This window comes from Nothobranchius furzeri, chromosome 8, assembly GCF_043380555.1.
Source record: "Nothobranchius furzeri strain GRZ-AD chromosome 8, NfurGRZ-RIMD1, whole genome shotgun sequence".
NCBI lineage: Eukaryota > Metazoa > Chordata > Actinopteri > Cyprinodontiformes > Nothobranchiidae > Nothobranchius > Nothobranchius furzeri.
Window position 1 is genome coordinate 67,086,940 of NC_091748.1, and position 24,795 is coordinate 67,111,734.

Genomic DNA, 24,795 nt, shown 5'->3' on the forward strand with positions numbered 1-24,795 from the left:
TTTTAATTTCCAAAACCTAATCTGGGGTGATGCTAAATGAAATGCTTTAAAATTATAGAATTTTTCCTCTTTATTTTTTGACAGGTACGACATCTGCATCCAAAAGAACAAGCCATGTGAAACTCTAGGTAACATTCACGCTCAGAAACACACGTTATGAATGACCCAACCAGCATAAGACAGATTCTGCCTCTTAAAGGGATACGTTGCAACTTTTTCATATCGTTAAATCATTTTCTTGAGCCAGTATGTGCTAAAATGACCCTTTAGGGTTAATAAAAGCCCACCCAGCCCCTATCGCCCCCTGTGGCCAGAATATCGCCCTTACAACATCACAGTTGCCGGTCCAGTCTGTTGGAACTTAGAAAAATTGAGCTGACCAACCTGGCGCTGCTGTCTGGCTTCAGCACGTTTCCTGCATGTTTTAGACATCGACATATATACTGGACAATTTGTTTCCGTTGACTCCAATAATAAGTTTTTAAGCCAAAATGGGAGGTGGCCACCACCGCCATTTTGACCGTGTCACAGGTGCCATCAAGCCCAGACAACTCCAAAACAGGGAAGAGAGGTGGAGCTGAGGGTGGGGCTGTGAGGCTGGGATCAAATGACGACACCCGTCGAACTGAAGCGATGTAGCTACAAGCTAAGCTAGCTACAAGGGTGGGAGCTAAGCTAACGGAGGTAGCTACCTAGCTACAACGGGAGTTAACTGTGCACAACACCGGAGCTTCTGAGTCACCGCTGGGTAAAACCGGGTGGAACACAGAGGTCTCCCGAGAGCTCCACAAGCCGGCAGCCGCGCAGCAGACAAGCGCCGCTGCGATCAGAGATGTGCCGAGCTGCTGCTGGGGAGAACCAGGTAGAAAACATAGGTTTCCATCCGAGAGCTCCACAAGCCAGCAGCCCGCGCAGCAGACAGGCGCCGCGGCGATCAGAGATCGAGCTGCGGGGAGGGGACCTTACCGATAGTCGGAACACAGCTCCACCAACATGTTCTATTTCAACCCATTTTCTAAAATGTAGCGTTAAACAGTACACGTTCAAATCTAAGTTCAGCTAGTGCAAGAGCGGCAGTGATCTCATATACATAAACATAATTCTACTTACCAAAAAAAGTGAAGTGGAGACTCCTTGGGCGCACTATTAGAGCAAATAATGCCACAGCAAGTCATTTTGTCCAGCAGTTGCACAAATAATATCCAAAAAGGAACGCACAAACGCTTCAACTAATGGTCTAAGTTGAGGGACTGAAAATGGTGGAACAGTTTTCAGGCGAGGCCTAGGCTCAGGCTAAGGCTTTTCCCTCTGCAGTTACGTGGGTCTGATGCTCATTAATTATTCAGAATTTTAGACATTTAATACACTTAAACAGAAGAGTGACAAAAATTCACCCCCCTCAGAGTTGTAATGAGTTTAAACTAGATCTATTAAACCAAAAACATGTTTTGGTACCAGGCTGTAAACATGTTTATTTCTGCTGTGAAATTGACATTTTTAACATGGGAGTCAATGAGGATTTGCTCGCTTCTGACACCAGCCCCTTGTGGATGAGGGTGGAACTGCAATTTTTGTCACTTCCGTGTTGGCTTCAATTTCATACCAGCATTATGGGGGCTTGGTTTTAGAGCATGTACACAGCTAATGTGTTTAATTTGGTGATGAACACTTAGGAACGCTGGGAGACGTTTTAGCTTTTAGATTAAGGTGTTAAAAAGACGAACGCACGTCAAGGAGGTTTTGGTTTCGCTTCTACAAACAAACACTAGGGGTTGCTAAAAGCAAGCAAAACTTGCAGGTTAAAGAAAAACATGGACTTAAGTGTCATCAACTTTAGGAAATACCTATTTTTTATTCTAGAACTCAATCTGCTCTTCAAAACAGTGACATATAAACATAATTTCTTTGATGTGCAAAGACTGCAGATTTTTCTTCTCCACTCTGTCTCAGTTTGTGCCAATTCCTTGTACATGATGGACACAAGTATACATGTTTTATTTATAATTTTCCATTTATGTAACCTATTTGTGTGGTGTGTGTGTGTTTGTTTGCATGCTTGTGTGTGGTGTTGTGCGAACGTTCATGTGTTTGTGTGCGTGCGTGCGTGTGTTTCAGGTCTGGCTCCAGTTGGAGGGATGTGTGAACCAGAGAGGAGCTGCAGCATCAATGAGGACATCGGCCTGGGAACAGCCTTCACCATCGCCCACGAGATCGGACACACGTACGTAACACACACCTTTAGCAAGTGTAGAGAAACTGCAGCATGCATTCATGATAACGAGACAAAAACCAAACCACCTTCGAAGCAGCGTGCGTGTCAGGAGAACCAGATTCAGTGGTGTTACAGTATGTGATAAATGTGAGGTTCCATCCTGTCATCCTCAGCTGATGTCAGGGTGAAGTCACTGATGCTGCTATAAATGTTGTGTGCTTGAAAGGAGTGAGCTGTATCTGACTTGTTTTAAGGTCAAGCTAAGGATGTGAATGTTTATGTTAAGTGTTAAACGGTTCAACGGTTAATTCAGTGCTGTTTGACTGTTGGAGAAGACGCTGCTCATTGCGCTCTCGTCTGTGTTAACAGCCAAAGATGGAATAAAACCCGCAACAAAACACACTGACTATTCATTCATGTGTGCAACATGGACCCTCATTTTCAATTGTTCGTAGAACCTGCCCTATATTCTTCCTACGAATAAAATTTAGAATGTGTGTAAAATCCTGATCTATGAAACATGCGGTGGCTACTTGGACGCATGTTCCTCTTCGATCGTCTGATGTCAATTCCACCTGTGCGTTCCTCAGGTACACAGCTCGTGTCCGTTGTCAGTCATTTACATACGGAAACACACTCAATTTATCATATTTGGGCATGCTATGTCCTCAGCACATGAGGGAATTCCCCCCAAAAAGACAATTGACTGCAAGATCGAGCTGGCAGCTGAAGTGCAAACGAACCAAACAAGCTGCAGAGGTTATAAAGGGAATCAGGACAGAGGAGAGGTTCCTGTCAGGAACAAATAAAAAACTGAATATGATCAATTGTAGAGTAACGGGTTGTCATTTACCTTTAAGGAGTCGTTCTGTTTGGAGTTAGTTTTATTTGGAAATGTTGTCTGAGAGTGCAGCCTCTTCTGAGCCGTCATTCAGTCTGGTTACCTTGACAACGCGGCGTGTATGATCGGGAGGCTCTGAGGAGGTTCTAAGGTAAAATAGAATATGGACTGGGATCAGATTTGTGCGGTTTATCTGTCGCTCCACAATAGGTCCCAAATCACAGCATGGCAGAAGAAGAATCTCCTACGGAGAGAATGGTGCGCTCACGGAGGACGCGTTCCCTCCAGAGTGCACGCTCTGCCAAATCCTCCAACACATAACAGCCATGATATAATGTCAGATTCCTGTCGGTCACATGTCTCTTATTGGTTTTAGCACCAATCAGCCGACATAATTATTTTTATGTATAATTGAGTGAAAAATACTTCATGGATGAGGAGCGTGTGTGGACGACTGAGACCTTCAGTACTGCGGTTCCCCTGTTTTACCACTAGCTGCTGTTCGTACGCATGGTCAGAGCGGTTCTTATATGTAGGAACATTTATATGCACAAGTACAAATTAGTAAATACCACACAATGCATAGAATCGGTTCTACGCACGAGACTTTTTCTAGCTGACTCGTACGAAATATGCACAGATCCCAATGTTTTAACCCTTTTTGCACTATTTTAATTGCTTTTATTATCTATTTATTCATTGTGATTTACATTTCTCATGTGCTGTGTACAGCGCCTTGGGCTCCCTGACAGGGAGATCAGGATTATACACACATTCTAAAGGCGCGTTATAAATAAAGCTTTGATTGATTGATTGATTGATCTCTTTGTAAGTAAGGTTGATAACTGAGGGCCTCAGCAACAGATGTGGTGATGATTTCCTGAAAATTTCAGCTTTATCTTCAGATTTTGACTCATGTGATCTCACTAGAATTGGTGACATTTTCCCCGCAGAACAAATTCTATATGTTTTTTTTTAATCTCCCGAGCAGTTGATCTCCGAATGTTTGTGAGAGCAATTTTCTTCTCTTTTAGTTCCTCCTTTGTGAATTTTTATGTTGTCTGACTTTGAGAATCCCTCATACAGTATTGCATAGTATCACAGTCCTGACTTTGTGGTTGCCACTCATCCTTTCTTACAAACGCAGGAACCACATTCTCCGGGTTCTGTTGGGTTCTGCTGCTTTTTTCAGATGTTCTGCAGGACAGTCCACTAAAATGTGGCCCAACCAAGCTCTTTGTTGAATCAGCTGGATAAAATCTGAGACTCAGATGTAAATGTTATCCGTCTCAAAGAAGGGTAGCAATGTGAAGCGGAATTTTTCAGGAAATATAAAGAACATCTGTGTGCTGAAGCGGGACGATTATCGTAAAACTGTCACAGGGTTTCTGAACCAACCAACATTAAAGTATGGGTCATTTATTTTTTCTGCCCTCCTCACTCAGACATCAATGAACATATCAGAGGTCCAGTTGTACTGTTAAGTGTCTTTTTGCCTTTTGGAGTTCAAGGGCTTGAGATCAAACTACACATCATCAGGTTAAAGGATGATCGCCTGTCTACCTGAGCTAAAGCTGCTCTGGTTCTGTTCCATGCTCCAGTTACTGGATTTATATTTTAGCCTTGTATTTCCCAAAATGTTCACCTGGAATTTTGCTAAATGTTTTTACTAAGCCTGCCCAGTTTCTTCATATATGTTTAGAAAGTAGCTGTAAAGTGTAACTTAGTACTTAGTTTGATGTTCCATAGAGAACTAGATTTTCTAACATGCTTCTGTTGGTTCGATCCCTCTTGGTTGCCCAAAGGAACCCATGTTCTGCTGCCCTCTTTGCTGCTGTAGGGGTTTTTACCTTTCCACATGGCCTCAAAGTGTTTTATCATCATGGGCTTTTAGATTTGGGATGAACCATGATGGCATGGGCAACGCTTGTGGACCACGCAGCCAGGAGACGGCCAAGCTGATGGCTGACCACATCACCATGAAGACAAACCCGTTCATCTGGTCCGCCTGCAGCCGGGATTACATCACCAGCTTCCTGGAGTGAGTCAAGCCAGCCAATCAGATTTCTGAAGTCCCACAAAAAATAGCTAATTGAGTTTGGGAGAGAAAAACAGTCCGTTAGAACATTTTTTGATCATCAGAGAAATGTTTTGCATGCATTTTTAGATATATTTTTGTATTACGAAAAGTGTAGGAACCTTCTCCAGATCAAGGACGAGATCCTGCCTCAAGTAGAGGAGTTTCAGCATCTCAGGGTCTTGTTTAAAAGAGAGGGAATGATGGATCATGAGACTGATAGGTGGATTGGTGCTTTGTCTGCAGTGATGTGGGCATAGTACCGATCTCTCGTGGTGAGGACAGCTGAGTTGGAAGGCAAAGCTCTCAATTTATGGGTTGACATGTTCTAACCCTCATCAATGGTCACAGGTGGACTGGCCTATCTGGCATTCTGGCACTGTCCCAGTGGGCCCGCTATGAGGACCAACGGGCCGTAAAAATGCCAGGGCCAGTTGTTGGTCCCAGTCCACACCTGGTCAAAAGTTTTGGGAAGTGACTGAAAGAATGATATTGCAGACATAAGTGGTTGAAATTAGGCTTTCCCTTTGAGATAGGATGAGAAGCTTGGTAATCTAGGAGGAGCTTGGAGTAGACCCACTGCTTCTTCACATGGAGAGGAGCCAGTTGAGGTGGCTCGAGCATCTAGTCAGGATGCCTCCTGGATGCCTCCCTGGTGAGGTTTTCCGGACATGTCCAACTGGGAGAAGACCTAAAGGAAGACCCAGGACATGCGGGAGGGACTATTGGCAATTACACACTAGCATCAGCTCCATTCTGTCTGGACCGAGTTGGGCGTGTTCTCGTTTTCCCATGCGCAACCAGACTTCATTTCAGCCCTTTTCCCGAGGCAGTCTGGCAGACACACCCACTGCCGGCTGACTGGCCGGCTCAAAATCACGCGTACCATTAGAGGGAGCCTCTGATTGGCAGATAGTATTAGCCATACTATCTGCCAATACTCCGCATGTGCGATTCATTTTCATTCTGGATGCTGTGACGTTAATGAGCCTTTGACTGAAGGCAATACTGAAAAAGTGTGTTTTAAGGGCCGACTTGAAACACCGCGGACTTCTTTGCGCTCTATCGCCCCGCCAACGTGCTCGGAGATGCGCTGATGACATCAAAGACCACAGACCGCCCATGTGCTCAATCACGTCCATATTCCTAAAGCAGTGTGGAACGAACGCGGCCAGGCTGGGGTGTGCAAGCGGGCACAGTGGAGTGGAGCCGATGCTACTGTGTAAGTGGCTAATGTTTCTCGGCTGGCCAGGGAACACCTTAGGATTCCCCCGGAGGAACTGGCCCATGTAGGTCTCTCTGCTTTAGGCTGCGGATGGATGGATGGATGGATGGATGGATGGATGGATGGATCAGGAAAATCCACTTTCACAGAATGTGTAAAGACTGAAACATGAGCATGATTTTAGATTTTCTTCTTCTTTTTCTGCTCTGTTAGTTCAGGTATGGGCTCCTGTCTGAACAATGTGCCTCCAAAGCAGGAGTTTGTGTATCCCACCACGGCGCCGGGTCAAACCTACGATGCCGACGAGCAGTGTCGCTTCCAGTGCGGCATCAGATCTCGACAGTGTAAATATGCGGTGAGCACAGAGACTTTATCCATCTTTTGAATTTATTTACAGCCCACTTGTAACCAAATCTTTGCACACAACCCTCTGCCAAAATGACAGAGTATATAAAAAGTAACAAAAATTCACAAGCATCTCTGCACCAGTGCAGGAAGCAGAAGGATGCAGATCCAAGCCAACACTTTGCACCTTCACGTTTCAGCTCACATCTGTTTGAAACTTGGTCTCACTGATTATTCTTCCACTCAGATACACTCAGTCTCCTGGTGTTTTCAGCCACTCGCTGTTGACTCACGCTGCTCCATCTCTCTCCAACAAATCCGTGATGCAGCACATCTTGCAATACTTTTGTAGAATAGCGTTCTTTTTATTGCATGGTCAAGTTTTACAAGGCCAACAACCTCAGAGGGATCGGACATCTGGAACAGCAAACTGCTTTATAGACTCAATATTATCCATGGTATATAGTCAGCATATGTACACAATAAAACATGACCCCGTGTGTTGGGGCATCGCTGTTAAAGGGGAGGCAAGCTGAAGGTGAGCGATGGTTTCTGCTCTTATCTATGCTTATCATGTAGAAGAAAAGCAGTATCATGACCTGTTCTTCTTGTTTCTCTTGTGAATGAATTTATTTTCTTCTGGTGAACATGCACAGGAAGTCTGCAGTGAACTTTGGTGCATGAGTAAGAGCAACCGCTGCATCACCACCAGCATTCCTGCTGCAGAGGGAACCATCTGTCAGACCAACACCATAGAGAAGGGGGTATGATCTTTTTATAATATTTGGAAAATAATACTTTTTCTAAATCGCTCACCCTTAATTTTAAGTTTACAAAACCACAAAGTCAACTTGAGTTTTATGAGTCACAGTGCTGTGGGGCTGGTGCTGTCAGTCACTGCCTTAGCGCAGTTCCCACAATCCATTGGGTGCGTTTTTGAAACAGTGTGGGTGGAGTTATGCTCGAGGCTTACTGTACATTTTTCTGCCATCCTACATAAATCCCTTGTTAACAGAGTTGTGTCAAAAATTGGTGAACAAGAGGGTATTTTGCAAGTCTGTGGCCATCCGGTTTGACCGGCCAAGCGACAGCTTATTCAGCACCCTCGTGACCAAAGACAGCCTCCAACGGCCTTCAAGCACTGCTTGAAAATGTACGCCTCCCGACTGCAAACAACCAATAAAAATACACCCAGGGTGTGAAAAACTAGTGATAAGAGTGGGCGGAGTTTCACTGAATTGAATCGTTGCATTTCCGGGAATAGATTCAGGCTGACAAAACAACTCGTATTTAAGATAAAGGACATCTCAGTAGTGCTAACAATAATATTTTATCATATACTTGATATGGAACCTTTATTGTCATTTTGCTGTGGAAATCTCATGTATATACACTGTAGTGTAAAGCACTTTGGAGTCCTCTGTCTCTGAAAGGCGTTATCCAAGTGGGGGTCATTTAGCGATCATTTAATGCAAAACATTTGAACATGAAAACAGCTTTAGGTGTATGTTGGTGTACAGAGAGAAGAGCAGAGGGGAGAGAACACAACCCTGAGGGGAACCGGTGCTGATGGTCCGTCCGCAGGTCAGAGACGTTCTTCCCCAGCCTCACTTGCTGCTTCAGGAAGTCAGTGATCCACCTGTAGATTGGGCGAGGCACATTCATCTGGGACAGTTTGTCTTGGAGGTCTGGGAGGATTCTGTTTAAGGCAGAGCTGAAATCCAAGAACAGGATCCTGGCGTAGGTACCTGGGGAGTCCGGATGGTGCAGGATGAAGTGTAGAGCAATGTTGATGGCATCATCCACAAACCGGTTGGCTCTGTAGGCAAACTGCAGGGGGTCCAGGAGGGGGGTTGTGGTGGTCTTGAGGTGGGGGAGAACCAGGTACTCAAATGACTTCATGACCGCAGATGTCTGAACTACAGGTCTGTAGTCAGTGAGTCCAGTGATCCTTGGTTTCCTGGGGATAGGGACCATGGTGGACATCTTCAAGCAGGTGGGCACATGAGATGCCTCTAGTGAGGAGTTGAAAATGCCCGTAAACACCGGGGCCAGCTCTTCAGCACAGTGCTTTAGAGGCCGGAGACACACCATCAGGGCCGGGCGCTTTCCACTCATTCAGAGTTTTGAATAGCTTTCTCACATCTGCCTCATGGATGTGTAGGGTTGATGGAGGTGTGTGATGTGAGCTCCTCCTGGTGAGGAGGAAGGTGCTGAGGGTAAAATTCACGTGCACAAAAGTATAGCATAAATCATTTAAAAGGAAATATATCCGCTTAAAATTATAGTTGAAGCATAACAAATGTTCAGTTTAGCTTATTTACAAATAAAAATTAAGATGTATTTTTATCATATTGTCTAAAAACGATCCATTATTTTCTGTATGCTGTTACTTTATGTGCATTTCTATGTTGCAGTGGTGTTTTAAGAAAGTGTGTGTGGCTTACGGGACTCGTCCGGAGGGTGTGGATGGAGGGTGGGGTCTGTGGTCACCGTGGGGGGAGTGCAGCCGGACCTGTGGGGGTGGAGTCTCCTCCTCTGTCCGACACTGTGACAGCCCAAGGTACAGATCACTTTAAACAAAGTTTGACCTTTTTTTTTTTTTACCATTTGCAATCACAGTAGAAGTCCAGGGGCCTCCTTTCGCACAAAACGGGGTCTGAAAACCACGTGTGAATTTTTACACAAACTTTGTGATTTATTAAGAAAAACATAATCTCTACAATAATTATATCTGGAATTAAAAAAATTACAAACAAAAACTTTTAACCACAGCACAATAGGCACCAGTGCAGTTGGTTTCCTTAAACTTGCCCGTTCCAGCCAGAACTAGCTATCAGGCAGGCTGATATTTGTTTGATATGTGGAATAAAATGTCCTGAGTAATTCACTATTGAATGTAGTGAAAAATGCCATCACTGTCAAACTTGGTAGCATTTTATTTTGAAATGCCACATCAGATAGGGATAAAAGATGGGGAGGCTGTAGTCGAGGGTATGCACTATAGAACTGAGGTGGAATGGGGTCGCACAACCAGACAGGTTTTGAGGGATTAACCATTGAATGTAGTGAAAAATTTCAGTATTGTCGAATTTGGTTGCATTTTATTTTGAAAGGCCACAGGAAATTGGGATAAAAGATGGGTAGGTTGTAGTCGAGGTGTGTACTATAAAACTGTCTGGTTGTGCGACACCATTCCACTTCACTTTTTGAGGGACTAAAGTTAATTTGTGGAATAAATAAAATATTTTTGTAAAAATGTTCTCCTTAAATCTGGAATATCTCAACGGCCCCTGAGCACAATGATGCAGCTGCTTTAGGTGGAATCAATTATTTTTGCCATCTTCCTCTTTGCCTCATCTGACCACTTTTTAAATAGATGGTTGTTTCTTTTTTCTGCCGTGATTGCTTCACAGCTCCCTGCTGTAACAGCACGGTGCCACTCGAAAGCAATAAAACACCTTTTCTGTACCTACATCACTCCCCAAAGCCTCGGTTGTCATAGTTACCTGTGAAATGCCGCTGATCAGCAGGTTTATGTGTATGCAGGACATTCATAAAGTAGTTTGCATGATCATTTATGGTAGAAAGTGGGTGTGTGGGCGGTGGGATGCAATCCAGAAACACCTGAGCACATTTCTAGGACAGGTGTTGTTCTACAATAAAATGTTTTATTTTATTTTAATTACCTTAAAAGACTCAAAGTCTCTTTTTAGACTTTATATTTATTTAATCAGGATCGTTGTCAAGTCGACGCCAGAAACAATGAAACACAACTTGAATATCAGATGAACAACAAGGCTTTATTCAACCGGCATTTATACAAGTTATCAATCATGAACAAAACAGTTCTCTTACCGTTGCTTATGGGTGGAGAGCTGAACACCCCAGTTAGAAAACGTAATCCATGATAGGTGAAGAACTGAACACATGTAATCCATGAACCTTGTCAGGTAGAATCCTTCAAGCAGCTCTAACAACCTGAGCTCTGCTCTGCTCCTTATACATCCACTGATGTGCGTGCAAAGCTGCACACCTCCACCATGATTACCCTTGATTACATCCTCATGATCACATTATGTTCGGCTCTACCATGATTACCCTTGATTACATCCTCATGATAGGTGTGATTGACAAACAGTAGTGATCAATAACTTATATAAAGCAATTATACAACAGATGACAAGTTCATTTTTATTACAGGTGTGATTGAAACAGCAGAAACTGCGTGCAGCCGTGCATAAGCAGTGGTTTTTTTAATTGAAATAGTGTAGAATTCACTTTTGAAAATTCCCTTCTGGGAGCCCAAACATTAATTCATGTTCCTGTAAATGCTCTGATAAAGACATAAATGATTGAATTTGTAATATCACAAGACTTAAGTTTCATTTTAGCCAAATTTATCTTCTCAGAATCTCTTTGTTCTTTTATTTATTACATGAACAGCTTGAACGAGATGCTCAGCTGTAAGCTGACATTTATTACATGGCATTAATTTACTGCAGCACAGTAGCAGCTACTCATCCAGTCTAAATAATCACTCCATAAATCCAGCAGCGCCTGAGCAAACAGGACAACAAGAGGCTGAAAATGAACTCTTTAGATTCAGATTTTTTTGACATAAGAGTATAAATATGTAACAAAAACCTTCTTCTGCAAACTCCACACAGAGGGTTTTTAAACTAAAGGCCTTCTTGCATGCAGCAGCAGTCTAAATGTTTGCAGAACAACTAATCTTTTGAGTTGCTGTCAGCAGACGCCTCATCTTGAACTTATTATAAGAGAATAGACTGACCCAAATCCCAAGCCAGAAGTTTCCTCCCATTCTATCTGTCAGAAACCTCTCGGCTGTATATTTTTTTAACCCGGAGATGCTGTTTTGTTGCTGATGAAGAGGCTTGAAAGCCCCAGGAAGCTGGAGTCTGAGGTGGTTTTGTGGTGATGTGATGAATGTTTTATATAGTCAAACTAAACATGTTTTTAATCGTTTGGCCCTGCAGACCAACCATCGGTGGAAAGTATTGTCTGGGGGAAAGAAAGCGCTTCAGATCCTGTAACATTGACGTGAGTTTTGTTATGCTTCACTTACATTACCAATTCTCCTGAGCAAGCCAGTGAGAAAATGTCAATACTACGTTGTGCATTCTGAGTATATGTAGAAGCTGCATGCATGTAACATCATTTGTGATTCATAGGAGTGTCCTGCAGGCTCCAGGGACTTCAGAGAGATCCAGTGCTCGGACTTTGACAACATTCCTTTCCGGGGAAAGTTTTACTCCTGGAAACCTTACAGAGGAGGTGAGTGTGGATTTCTGTTGTGTGTTTTGTTGTTTGTTTGAGTTTTGTCGCCTGTGTTGCTGTACTTGTCAGCAGATTATTTACAAGACACTGGAGATGTAGAAAAAGACGTTCCACATTTAAAACCATGTGAAACAAAACTGGATGAGTCAAAATACCAAAAGTAAAGACACTTTTTTTTATATATGTTTTTTGTTTTTTGTTCTCATTTCATTCATTATCTAATATATGTTTTTTTATTTTTTAAACAAAAGAAAACAATTAAAGGGGCATTATGGAAGTTTGACAGCCAAAACATGTGTAGAAATAATAAATTTCTTCTTCATACATTCTCCTGCAATGCCCTGGTCCTGTAGAATGAGCCTTGGCATTTTTACTGTGATTGCCTGTTTTTCTGTAAAATCACAGAAAAAGAGAGATGCTCGGGTCGTGCAGGCTGCTTCATGCGCGTTCACGCTCAGGCATAGCCCTCCGAACCGTTCTTTGAACGTTGTTTCAGCTGTCATCAAGAATATCTAATAAGACTGCGGGCTTTCGTGCAGAAGACCCGGATTTGATTCTGGATGTGACATAGTTGTTTTAGAGTTTCTTTTTTACATTAATGATATATTTTTTTACAGTAAGATGCCCACATTTTTATTTGAGACTCGCCGAACGGCATTCAATTCACAGATAAAAAAAATGTGGGTTCAACTTTCATTTTGGAACAATTTTTCAAGCAAGGGAAGGGAATGATCTGAGCATGCAGGACTGACACATCTTAAACCTTTGTCGGCTGTGCTGAAGAGAAAGGTACAGAACCAAATTATTTAATTAATTAGCTGTGCGTTCTCCTGTCCTCTGTCCTCCGGGCCACACACACACACACACACACACACACACACACACACACACACACACACACACACACACACACACACACACACACACACACACACAAGGGACTGTCTCAGCTGTTATTTTCGTTAAGGAGTGTGCACGTACAGCATCTGTCTGCATTCCTTCGTGGGGGTTTGTTGCTAGCCTCTCAAGGCTGCTCGGGCGTCAGATTCGGATAACAAGACGTTGTTTGGGTCAGGCTGAGATAATTTTCCTCTCTGCCTTCAGTCTTTAAACTGATCATTTCCAGTCCTTCAGTGAATCCAATTTTGGTTTTTAAACTTCCCGTTTTATATATTCTGAGATGACATCCATTTTGCGCACTAATACCGGTATCGCAGCTAGAACATTGTCCAGCTTACGATTCACCTTGAGTAACGTCCCAGTCTGTGAAGTCTCCACACGGACGGTGCTTTCCGTGGGTGCGGGTCGCCCTCCAATCGCTCCCGTCTTCCCACATTTCCAGAAAACCAGATATCCTCCCACTCCAATCAGGAGAAATCCAGTGATCATCAGGCCGTTATTAAGTCACAGTGTTCTGGTTGTCATAGTCAGATAGGTCGGGATTCCAATATGGCAACGCCCTCAAAAACAGTTATTTTGTTAGTTCTCAATGAACACAGATGACTAATAGGGCTTGTGATCAGACGTGATTATGCATAGCATTCTGAGATATGCGCAGACATGCTGGCAGCCTTACAAGTGTAAACAAACCGTGAAACCAAACAGTATGTCACAGAGAAGAAGCAGATTTGGGTGAAAGAAAGTATTAACCCTCCCACTGTCTTTATGGGTGACCCCACAAGGAAAGTTGACCATTGAGCAGGATTGATGGTTGATCCCTTGAGGTCCATGTGGCAGGGGTGAGGTGGTGCTCACTCCTCACCTCTGCCACATGGACCATCAACCCTGCTCAATGGTCAACTTTCCTCACGGGGTCACACCCATTAGGACAGTGGGAGGGTTAAACAACATGTTAAAATCCCAAACAGGATGCAGAATATACAGGGGTACGTTAATTAAAGACGTCAGGAACTGGTACATGGACAAAATCAGCATAATAAATGGTTTGGATCCATACGATAGACCCAAGACTGGAGCAACGACGACAACTTGTTGCTGCCGCAGCTCTGCATAACGAACATTTTCTGCTTTTTTGTTTGTAGTGTGAGCTGATGTAAATGTCCGGATAAGAAGTAAACGTTTCATTTGCTGGTTTTTCTAGTAAAACAGTCTAAAAGGCTATCCCATAGAAGTGTAGCTGGAGAAGTTGTGTTGTATGTCAGTGCTCCCGCATTAGCTTACCAATTTGTGTGTGTGTGTGTGTGTTGTGTGTGCCTGTCGCATTTGAAGGAAAGAAATCATGTATAAAAAAAGTACACCATCTGTATCTCACGAGAATGAAAATACTCCAGAAGGTGATGTTTGCCGCCTTATAGCTGTGATCCAAGCAAGTCGACGAGACTTTATGTTTGTTATTTGGTCCTGTGGCTGTTCCTCCAAGCAGGAAAATGGTGAAGAATTAGCCCATTGTCCATCTTTAGCCCCCTGGCAATCACGCGTTGCACTCCACAACACAGCAACGATTTACTAGAGTTGTATAAAATAACAGATCAAATGAACAATAGATTAATTAAAGCCGCAAAAACGAGACAGAGCTCGCTGTTTACAGTAGTAACAAACAACAAGTAAGGACTCGGCGGCTGCGACGGTGATAACGTCATGATCATGAGCCCAAAAGCTCATCTTCAAAAAATACTTGAAGAGAGAAGCTTTAGTTGTAAGCGCTACATGTAACATTGCTTTTTAACTCACTCTTATAAGTGTGTCTTGTAAAATAAACATATTTCAACCAAAACTTGCTGTTGCTGGACGGAGAGCTGCCATTTTGGATGTGGAGGTCAGACTTCTGAAATTCTTCCAAGTTTCCGACTGGGAAGTCCGACTTTGGAGGGTGTTTCATTTGATTTTTCATCTTCAGAATTCAGGAATTGGGAGTTCTGATGACAAATCGAACGCAACGTTATGCTAGCCTGAGCTACAGCTAATGCTAACCTGAGCCACTGCTAATGTCTTTAGTGGATGAGAGAAAATCAGCAAAGAATTATGCTGGAGCGCCACTCACAGTCTGGGATGTTCTGGAAATTTCCAGACTATGAATGAATGCAGGATAGATTCACAACTTGCCAACCTTGTCCTTATCCTTGTTTGTCCGCAAACACCAGGTAAACAAACAGTTGAACAATCCTGCCCCTCCACTCCCACCCTGGTGCATAGAAATTGGATTGCCGGACACTTACTTCCTCATTTGTGCACACACACAATCTCAATGACCCCAAGTTTGTCTACCTTCACATTAATGCCAATATGGCTTCTAGTAAAAATGTTTTTGGAGGTGTGGTGCAGCTTAAGCGTTTGTCCTTAATGACAATTTACGTTATTTTTACTTGAGTTCGTTAAATAGTTTTGAATCCAGTACTTTTGAAACTTTTACTTGAGTTAAGCACTTGACACCTCAGTTTCTTCAGAAGTATTTAATCTAAATAATGAATATAAAAGCTTTTGACACCTCTGCTTCTTGGCCATTGTGAGCCCCACCAAAGTTTATTATCCTATAGACCCTTTTACTGTTTGTAAACAATATGACGTCAGCGAGAAGCAGCTTGGCAACAGAGAATGGCGTTGTGTCAGGTTTTATCAAGCTACGCTGCGGGGTTATCATCGGCAAATCTTGAATGTTATATTATTAAACTCACTTTAACGAATGGCAACAGACTTCCGGATCCCTGTGGCATTACGGAATGGGTGGAAGATGTAGGTGCGTGGCCAGAAATCCAGTGGCCCGATATATATACGTTTTTAGTGGAGAGGCCCAGTAAGTACACACGTGAGAAGCTACGGGCATACAAATCGTTAGATGCATACAACTATGTTGTCTGTGGCCACGTACAGAAAGTAAAATATCACGACATAGACTCTGAGTTTTGCGTCCTGAAGGCAGAAGTCCTTCCTAGCCAAAGACAAGGACACAAGACTGCTATGTACGAGGCTTGGGTCATAGTAAACAAACCAGAGAACTACGTCTTCACAGCCAACTGTACCTGCATGGCAGGGTGAGTATAGCATAGGTTTCTTTTTTTTAGCGTGCTCAGAGTACAATCGTGTTAATTTTAGAGAAATACAGTTTATACTAATATGCAGTGGGAAAATACAGATGAATTAGAATGAAATGTTAATTTGAAGCATGAAATAAAGCGTATGAATTTATATGTAACCTTAGTACATAATTACCTTACCTGATATAAAATGGGCGCTACAAACTCGAGCATTTCGGATCGTGTTTTCAGTCCAGGTTTCATCAACCCTTTTGATGGCCTGCAGCCACAGACGCCTCCGATTTTGTTGAAATGGATGTGCTTCCTTCGGAATTCTGTAAAGTTTCAGTCCACTGCTGGAAGAGAAGCGATTCTGGCATCCATACACGCAACAACCTGACATTTTTATGTGCTCAGAACTTCAAAACAAAGGGTTTAAAACGCTGTTTTAGTATCGAGTGTGAATGAGGAAGCCTTCACTCTCGTTGCCAGGCTGCGCACGCAACTTTGGATGACGTAGGTAGTAAAAGGGTCTATACAGAGGCTTAAAGAACAGTTTCCAACTCTTTCTAGGGTAACTTTCGGATATGTTGACTTCATATATTATATTTTTGTACTTTTGTAATGAAGTGCAGCATTTACTAAGCCATTCTTAATTGTGCAACTTGAAATGAAACATCAGATTTTCTTCTACAAAATGGTTTAACTTTACATACTTAATTAATTTATGCAGTTTTTTTTCTCAAACATCATGCGTCCTGACGAGGCGGAGCTCTGTTGCCTTATTTAGACATCTATATTTATTCTCCATCACTTGCTTTTTTTTAAAAAAAAAAGTACAACTCAGGATTTTCAGAAAATAAACACGAGTGATCAGATATTTTGATTATATGAATATAACTTATGGAAAATTGAAGAAAACTAGTAGAAAACTAAACTAAAGGTTTGAAAATAGAAGAGAAATATGAGTAAGGTCGGGTTTAGTTTGAACAAATGTAAGTCAGTAAAATATCCTTATAAGTGCAGAATTGGACTGTTTGTGACAGAACTAAAACTTTCCCGTTCCAATCTCCCTGAGACGACTTTTGTTTGAAAACGGTGCTACATAAATAAATTGATCTAAAATTGGATTAAAAGTGAAGTTGTGCCTGCTCGTGTGTGTTTGAAGATTGGACTGAAAGCGGCAGACTCTCCCTCCAGTCTGGCGTCCAGATGCTGGCTGCAGAGAGTCACACATCCCAGAATTCCTTGCAGGAATTCCTTGTTTCTGATGCACACTAGATGCTGAAACTGGACATGAAAGATAAATAGCTGCAGCAACATGACTGCATTTAATTGAGCGCTGTGAGAACATAATGACTTGCAGAGAATTTCAGCAGAGTAATTCCCATTACAGGCAACAAGTGTTCTTTTCAACAGGTCAGCTGATTATCCAGCACAAATCCCTTGCAGATGTTAAAATGGGAAACGTGCCCAAAATCTTAAAGGCCAAAGAACAGCGTCCAGCGTGTCCTCTGTACTCCACAGCCTGTTCACTGTCCTCCGCTCCATAACATTCAGTGGAGAATCGTTGTGTTCTTCCTTTCCTCTTCTCACTAATGACATCGTTCCATCCTTGCTTTATTTTGTTCACCATTGTTCCGTCCCATTTCTGTCTGGACGTAGGAAACAGAACAAAATTCTTCTGCATATTCACCCCCAAATAAAATAAATCATGCTGCAGGTTTTCTTCTTTTTAGTCAAAAGAGCTGCTCCCCGTTTTCAGCCATCACTCCAGACAGCACAACTGAAAGCTAAGGCCACCCTGCCAAAACTGCACCACGGAAACTGTGGTTTTCCATAATCTAAACGCTGTACTGTAGGGAAGTTTGGCCACTCACTTTCTCTTGCAGCACACTCTGTACTTTCTTCTTCAACACAAATCATTTGAGAAACAATAAAAAAGGAAGTTTCTCTTAACTTTGACATGATGTTTGTGGCACATCGTTTATATTTTTCTCTTCTAAGTGTTTTTTTAAATATCTCTATTGTGTAGTTTGATGTTGATGCATCCCCTCAAGTAAAGGCCTGTGGTTTTGTGTCTGCATGCACACATCCTAGATAAAAAGCAGAGACATAATCACACTCAGCTGCTTGTCCTTTTTTTTATTGTCACAAAAGAATACTTCTCAGTCCCCTGCAGAGGTTTTGCTCTCTCGTTTGGCCTTTTAGGATGTGCAGTACATGCAAGAGTCAGTGTCCAACATGCAAACATGTCTGGCACATTTAGCACCGTGGGCCTTTGGAGAAACTTTTGCATCCTTCAAATCTGTGCCAGAGTTTGCTGAAGTTTAGCATATTAGCCTATTTGCATCATGCTTTCAACTCTGTGTGTGTGTGTGTGTGTGTGTGTGTGTGTGTGTGTGTGTGTGTGTGTGTGTGTGTGTGTGTGTGTGTGCGTGCGTGTGTGTGTGTGTGTGTGTAGGTGGCGTGAAGCCCTGCTCTCTCAACTGCCTTGCAGAAGGATACAACTTCTACACGGAGCGCGCTCCCGCCGTGGTGGACGGCACGCCGTGTCGAGACGACTCCCTGGATGTGTGTGTGAATGGAGAGTGTAAAGTGAGTTTTTTGTTTACATGCATCAGTCCAAGTGCACGATTCAAGTAAAACCATTAGATGTGAGGAGACAGTTTAGACTGGATTAACAGAAGATTGCATTCACCTTGAATAGCTTTGTTTATGCTCGCTCCGGAGAGTCCATGCAGCCGCAGATGGCTCGTTTACATGCTGGCTGGTGTTGCTCATCAGAATCAGCTGCTGCGGCTGATAAACTGTCGTAACTTTGGCAGCAGACTCAGATTCCCGTTGGAGATTCGGACTCCTAATTGGCTGTCACTGAGAACAAAACATCTCTGATGAGCGGGAGACCACCTGGAGCTCAGAAACAGTCCGCCGAGCCCGTCTGACACTCACGTGACCCGTTTGTTGTAGACTTATAGTGAACAGCTCACATGTTTCACAGTCGAGTCCGGCAGCATTTCGCACTTCAGCTCTACTCAAAAAGAAGAAACTTTCAACAGAAAAATACATTTAGCTTCTTATTCTTCAGCATGTGTCGTTTTAAGCCTCTTTTCTCCTCAGAGGTTTAAAATGAGGTTAACTGAAATGTTTAAAAAGAGTTTTGTTTATCAACAGGCCTCTTTTTTTTCTCTTCTTCTTCCTTTTTCTTTCGCTCTGCGCTGCTCTGGTCTGCAGGAACTCAGTGACCCTCCAGCTCAGCTGTTAGTCTGTCTGTGCGGCAGCCTGGATTTCATTCCCTACACTCTTATTATCTCTTTTTTTAAAAACTTTCTGACTCGTTTCGTGTCTCTACTTTTACTTAGATTTGTTCTGTGTGCGATCCAGCTACTCCTCCCCTCTCTCTCTCGCTAGAACATCTCTTGCGCTGTTTATCGCTTTAATCTTTTGTTTTTGTCTTCATCAGCAGCATAGCAGCTAAATTCAGCCGCAGTCAGAGTCTTATCTTTGCAATTTAGACGATAATTCAACTAATCTGAACTGACCCAGAGTACAGATGCTGTTCACATCTGGCCCGGGTTCCAGTCCTGACCCGTAACTCGTCTCGTCGCTCACTTCCTGTTTAGCTGCTATCAAATAAAAGCCGCTGACAGCAGGAGAGAAAAAAAATCACACCTTTATTATTCCTCTCTATAATAAGCAGCTGCTCTGTGAATAAATGAGAATAGGAGCAGCTGCCATTCAGCTTTTACACATTTGTTTAGGTTTGCATCCCTGTTAAAGAGTTTTGAGTGAAACCACCTGCTTCGCTCATCATGATATTTATTTATGTCGACAGCTATGAGTTTAGCAAACAAAGAGCATTATGTCTGCGCAGGATCAGAAAACACATCTGGACTTTCCATCTGATATTTCTGTGTTTTTATAAAACGGTCTGGAAGACATTAGGAGGTAATTCGTCAGCGTGGCCCTCTGACACCTCCCGCTTGCTGACTGTGTGCCCCTTCTGCTCGTGACCCCGGATGACCCCCTGCAGCTCAAATCCTTTCTCCCTTCTTGCAGCACGTAGGTTGTGATCGCGTGCTCGGCTCGGACGTGCGTGAGGACCGCTGCCGGACCTGTGGGGGCGATGGGAGCAGCTGTGTCTACGTGGAGGGAGTCTTCAACGACTCGCTGCCTGATGGAGGTAGAGAACCGGTTACTGATTAGAGATGTGTTTTATAAAATAAAACACGTTTGTTTTATTTTAAAGGTTTGTTGGTAAACATGCAAAAATACACAAGGTCTTGCATATAAAATAAAAATGCTTCATGTAGAATTAGAACAACGATCCGGATGATGATGGAGCCTAGAAATGTTTAAAAAACAACCAGTGTGGTTTGAGGTCCTTTTTCTTGCTCCTTTTCTGTCCACAATACTGACTCCAGAGGCTCTCTGCCAAGTGTCAACACCAGTCACCCCCTTCCACGATTCTTCAGAGGGGACAAAATACCTGCAGTTATAGCTGGATTTAAAAAATGTTAAAAATCTATCAGTTTGGGTGCAGATGACATGTGGGTTTGGCTGTGGCTTTTTATAGTATTGTAATCATGTGATTTTTGCTTTTTGGTTAAAGCAGCATTAAATGTTTTCCGCTGCTCAACCATCCCATTCATCCATTTTCCTCCGCTAATCCGGGGTCGGGTCGCGGGGGCAGCAGCCTAAGAGCAGAGAGGCCCGGACTTCCCTCTCCCCAGTCTCTTGGGCCAGCTTCTCCGGGGGAATAAGTTGTTCCCTGATCAGCCGAGAAAAATAGTCCCTGTGGCATGTCCTGGGTCTTCCTTTAGGTCCCATCCCGATTGGGCGTGCTCGGAAAGGCGTGCACCAGGGAGGCGTCCAGGAAGCATCCTGACCAGATGCCCGAGCCCCTTCTCGATGGGTCCTCTCGATGTGGAAGAGCAGCGGATCTTTAGCTCTTTGTTTCTCCAAAACATTACTCACTTACGTACACAGTCTCCGCCATAACGCCAACAAAAGATTAAACTTTTACTTCTTTTTTATTCACATTAATGTTTGGCGAACTGAAAAAAATGGCAAATGGCCTGTATTTGATAAAAAATTATATATATATATATATATATATATATATATATATATATAAGGTAGCGCGACTCGGGGTTGCGAATGACCACAGTCACCAATTCTTGTCATGTGTCTTGCCCATGTATGTCTGATCCCTGAATTGTGTGTACTGAAACTCTAATTTCCCTCTGGGATTAATAAAGTATTGATTAATATATATATATATATATATATATATATATATATATATATATATATATATATATATATATACATATCTATCTATATCTATCTATATACATATATATCTATATATATGTGTATATATACATATATATATATATATATGTATGTATGTATATATATTTATGTATGTATGTATGTATGTAATATGTAATAACATAATTCAGTCAGCATACTTCCATCTACGTTCCATAAACCGTCTCCGCCCCTCCCTTACCCCTCACACTGCCGCCATTCTCGTCCACAGCCTCGTCACCTCCCGTCTCGACTATTGCAATTCACTTCTTTATGGTCTCCCCAACAAACTCCTTCATAAACTGCAACTGGTCCAGAATTCAGCAGCCCGTATTATCACCAGAACCCCTTCCTTTCACCACATCACCCGGTTCTCCAGCAGCTTCACTGGCTCCCAGTTAAATTCAGGTCCATCTTCAAAATTCTCCTCCATACCTTCAAAGCAATCCACAACCTCTCTCCTCCATATATCTCAGACCTTATAAGTATTCACACCCCATCCCATTCACTCAGATCTTCTTCTTCCATCCACCTTGCGGTTCCTTCTGCCCGTCTCGCTACCATGAGGAGCAGAGCTTTCAGCCGCTCTGCTCCTCGTCTCTGGAACTCACGTCCCCCAGACATCAGGAACATCGACAGTTTTACCGTTTTCAAAACAAAACTCAAAACACATATGTTTAAATCTGCTTACAACCTCTGATTTTATTGAACTGTTTCTCTCTGTTTTTTTTTCTTGTTTGGGTTTTATTACTGTTTTATTGTATTTTATTACGTGTTTTCTGTCAAGTGACCTTGGGTGTTCTGAAAGGCGCTTTTAAATAAAATGTATTATATTATTATTATTAGTTGTTTTTCCATGCCAACTCAATGACTGAAGGTGGCTGCATCCCTTATAGGCGCGGGGGAGGAAGTGGGGTGTGTAACAGTGCAAGGTGATCTGTGTGCTCCACAGAAACGCAGCTCGGATGAAAAATGGTGGAGTTGCTCAGTTTTATGGCTTTTTGTCAAACTCCGAACCAGGAAATGGCTGCAGGCAGCGAGGCAAGGGCAGAAAACACTGAAGCAACCAGTGGCTCCGCCCTCTAGCCAATCAGTGGCCAGAGCCATGATGCCGGCCTGACTCAGCCTTGCCAGGTAGTGAACTGTGCCCGTGGAAACTGTGGTTGGGCCAAGCTGTACTGGTCCGAGTTACTCTGAGCGGTGCTAATGGAAAACCAGCTCAAGTCTACCTGAGCCATAAACTGTTACGCTCAGGTTCTGGTCAGCAGGGGGCAGCAGAGTGCTGTCCTATGTGAAGTTACTCATGTTTCTGGTTTAAGAACCACTGAAACCAGTTTGAAAGCAATAGCTGAAAGTGTTAAAAACTCTTTAGTGTTGCTTTAGAACAATTTATGAGACAAATCTTTAGAAAACCGTTTTTATCGTGAAAACAAACCTAATCAGAACCTACAGGCTAAATCCCTCTGCTTCTCATAAAGCCAAAGACTTATCCCACATAATTCCAGAATCTCTTGTAGTAATTACTGACCACCACTTTTCTTTTTTTAAGCACACAAAGTATTTAGAAGTTTGTGTTTATTCTCAAACACGCGGCTGTGATTCCTTTCTGAGGAACCAGTCTAGTGGTTTTCTTTCCGTTTTTAGTCACACGCATTGATGAAAATGGCGCTGATGTAAACATGGGACCACAAGCGCTTGTTATACCGAGTAGAAAGTACTTTAAACTTTAGAGTAAAGTCCTCGGGCTCGGTCACTAGTGCCCAGCATGTCCTCGTCTAGAACCAAAGTCAAACTCCAGACACAGAACCAAAGGCTTATGCTGGTCTCAGGCAGATTTATGACCAGAAGAATCACTCAGTCATGTCTACAGCAAGCTTTTGATTTCTTTAAACTCCTGAAGCCTGCTGCCAACACTTTCTCCTCCCCTGTCTGCGTCGGTGATTTAAAGGCTCCCTCTGGAGAGTTTGACCTCTCGCGGGACTCTGGGGCAGTTTAGACATGTGTGGCTCTGTTTAGTTTGTCCCACACGTGTGTTTGGACTCACATGGCACACGGTCTGTTTTGTAGGTAAAGGCCAGAAGGGAAGATAGTAAACGTGACAATAAACAATACAAATGTCATATTCTAGATTATTTCTGTCAGTACAGTAATCTGATTCTTGATTCACTGTGTAGAAATTTGTCCTGTCAAAGCTGTTTAAGCAAAAACCTTTTTATCGTCCTTTCATCACTCATAACTTATTATTATTTAAAGGTTTTTACTGCAAATCACAAGATCACTCCTGAAGCCTGTAACATTTAACTCATTCATACTAAGTGATAACATTATCCCTACAGGGAGAGTTTTATGACCTCGGGTCAAAGCCAAGCCACTCATGCTGCATTGTAAAATAAATAAATGTACTTCTTTAGGAGTTTATGCCATCTAAGGAGAATGAATGATTGGAGTTTTGATGGGGTTGGTCACTTTTTGTGCCCTGATCTCTGTAAGTTTCATTTCTAAACTCTCTCTGACTCAAATGGCTACAGCTTCCTATCTTTAAAGCTTAATCTCCAACACTTTTGAAGCATCTCACACTAAACACGTTCAATCCAGGCTTAGTTACTCCTCTCAAAGCTCCACAAAGCGTTTGCAACCAAAATGTCAGTGGAAGGAGTTAGACCACAGCTCAGCCTTTTTAATTCAATTCAATTCAAGTTTATTTATATAGCGCCAAATCACGACAAGAGTCGTCTCAAGGCACTTCACATAATAAACATTCCAATTCAGGTCAGTTCATTAAGCCAATCAGAAATAAGGTTTCCTATATAAGGAACCCAGCAAATTGCATCAAGTCACTGATTAGTGTCAGTGACTTTACAGCAATCCTCATACTAAGCAAGCATATAGCGACAGTGGAGAGGAAAACTCCCTTTTAACAGGAAGAAACCTCCAGAGGATCCTGGCTCAGTATAAGCAGCCATCCTCCATGACTCACTGGGGATCAAGAAGACAGAGCAGGTGCACGCGCACACACACACACACACACACACACACACACGGACAAGTAATGTGTCTACTGTTACATTGTGATTTATTAGTAAATATCCTATTTGGTGAGGGATAAACTTTATTGTATTTATCCTAGTGAATCTATAATTAAACGGATAACTAATAGTAGCACATCCAACGTCAAGGAAAGCAAAAAGTTATTATCAGGAGAGGGAGAATGTTTAAGTGGTTAGCAGCAGTGTGCTAGACGATGGCCCCCTCCATGAGGCCACCACAGCTCAGCAGAACATCATTGTAGCTTCTTCTGGGGAGAAAAACACTTAGAGAGAAAATAAAGTTAACAGCTGAAATTGCAGAAAATAATACAGTTAAAGAGCAGATTGTAGAAGAAAGTAGTAGGGTGTGGAAAGAGGTCATATTTATTCTGTCTTCCTCTAGTGAGCTGAAGTTATTTATGGTGCTGCAGCACCTGGCCTGCTGGCTGGATGGCAGCACCAAAAAACAAAAAAAAAATTA

The 24,795-nt window shown here is 42.7% G+C and overlaps 1 protein-coding gene across 2 annotated transcripts in view; it reads left to right on the forward strand.

Annotated features, from left to right (window-relative positions):
• Positions 1–24,795, forward strand: part of adamts10 (ADAM metallopeptidase with thrombospondin type 1 motif, 10) — a 45,264-nt gene that overhangs the window by 14,896 nt on the left and 5,573 nt on the right. For both annotated transcript variants that reach the window (XM_054752161.2, XM_054752162.2), the window contains exons 8-17: positions 85–128; positions 2,116–2,221; positions 4,948–5,094; positions 6,569–6,710; positions 7,357–7,464; positions 9,118–9,263; positions 11,701–11,764; positions 11,896–11,998; positions 18,437–18,570; positions 20,032–20,155. In XM_054752161.2, coding sequence (XP_054608136.1) covers positions 85–128; positions 2,116–2,221; positions 4,948–5,094; positions 6,569–6,710; positions 7,357–7,464; positions 9,118–9,263; positions 11,701–11,764; positions 11,896–11,998; positions 18,437–18,570; positions 20,032–20,155 — 1,118 coding nt within the window. The remainder of the gene's footprint in view (positions 1–84; positions 129–2,115; positions 2,222–4,947; positions 5,095–6,568; positions 6,711–7,356; positions 7,465–9,117; positions 9,264–11,700; positions 11,765–11,895; positions 11,999–18,436; positions 18,571–20,031; positions 20,156–24,795) is intronic.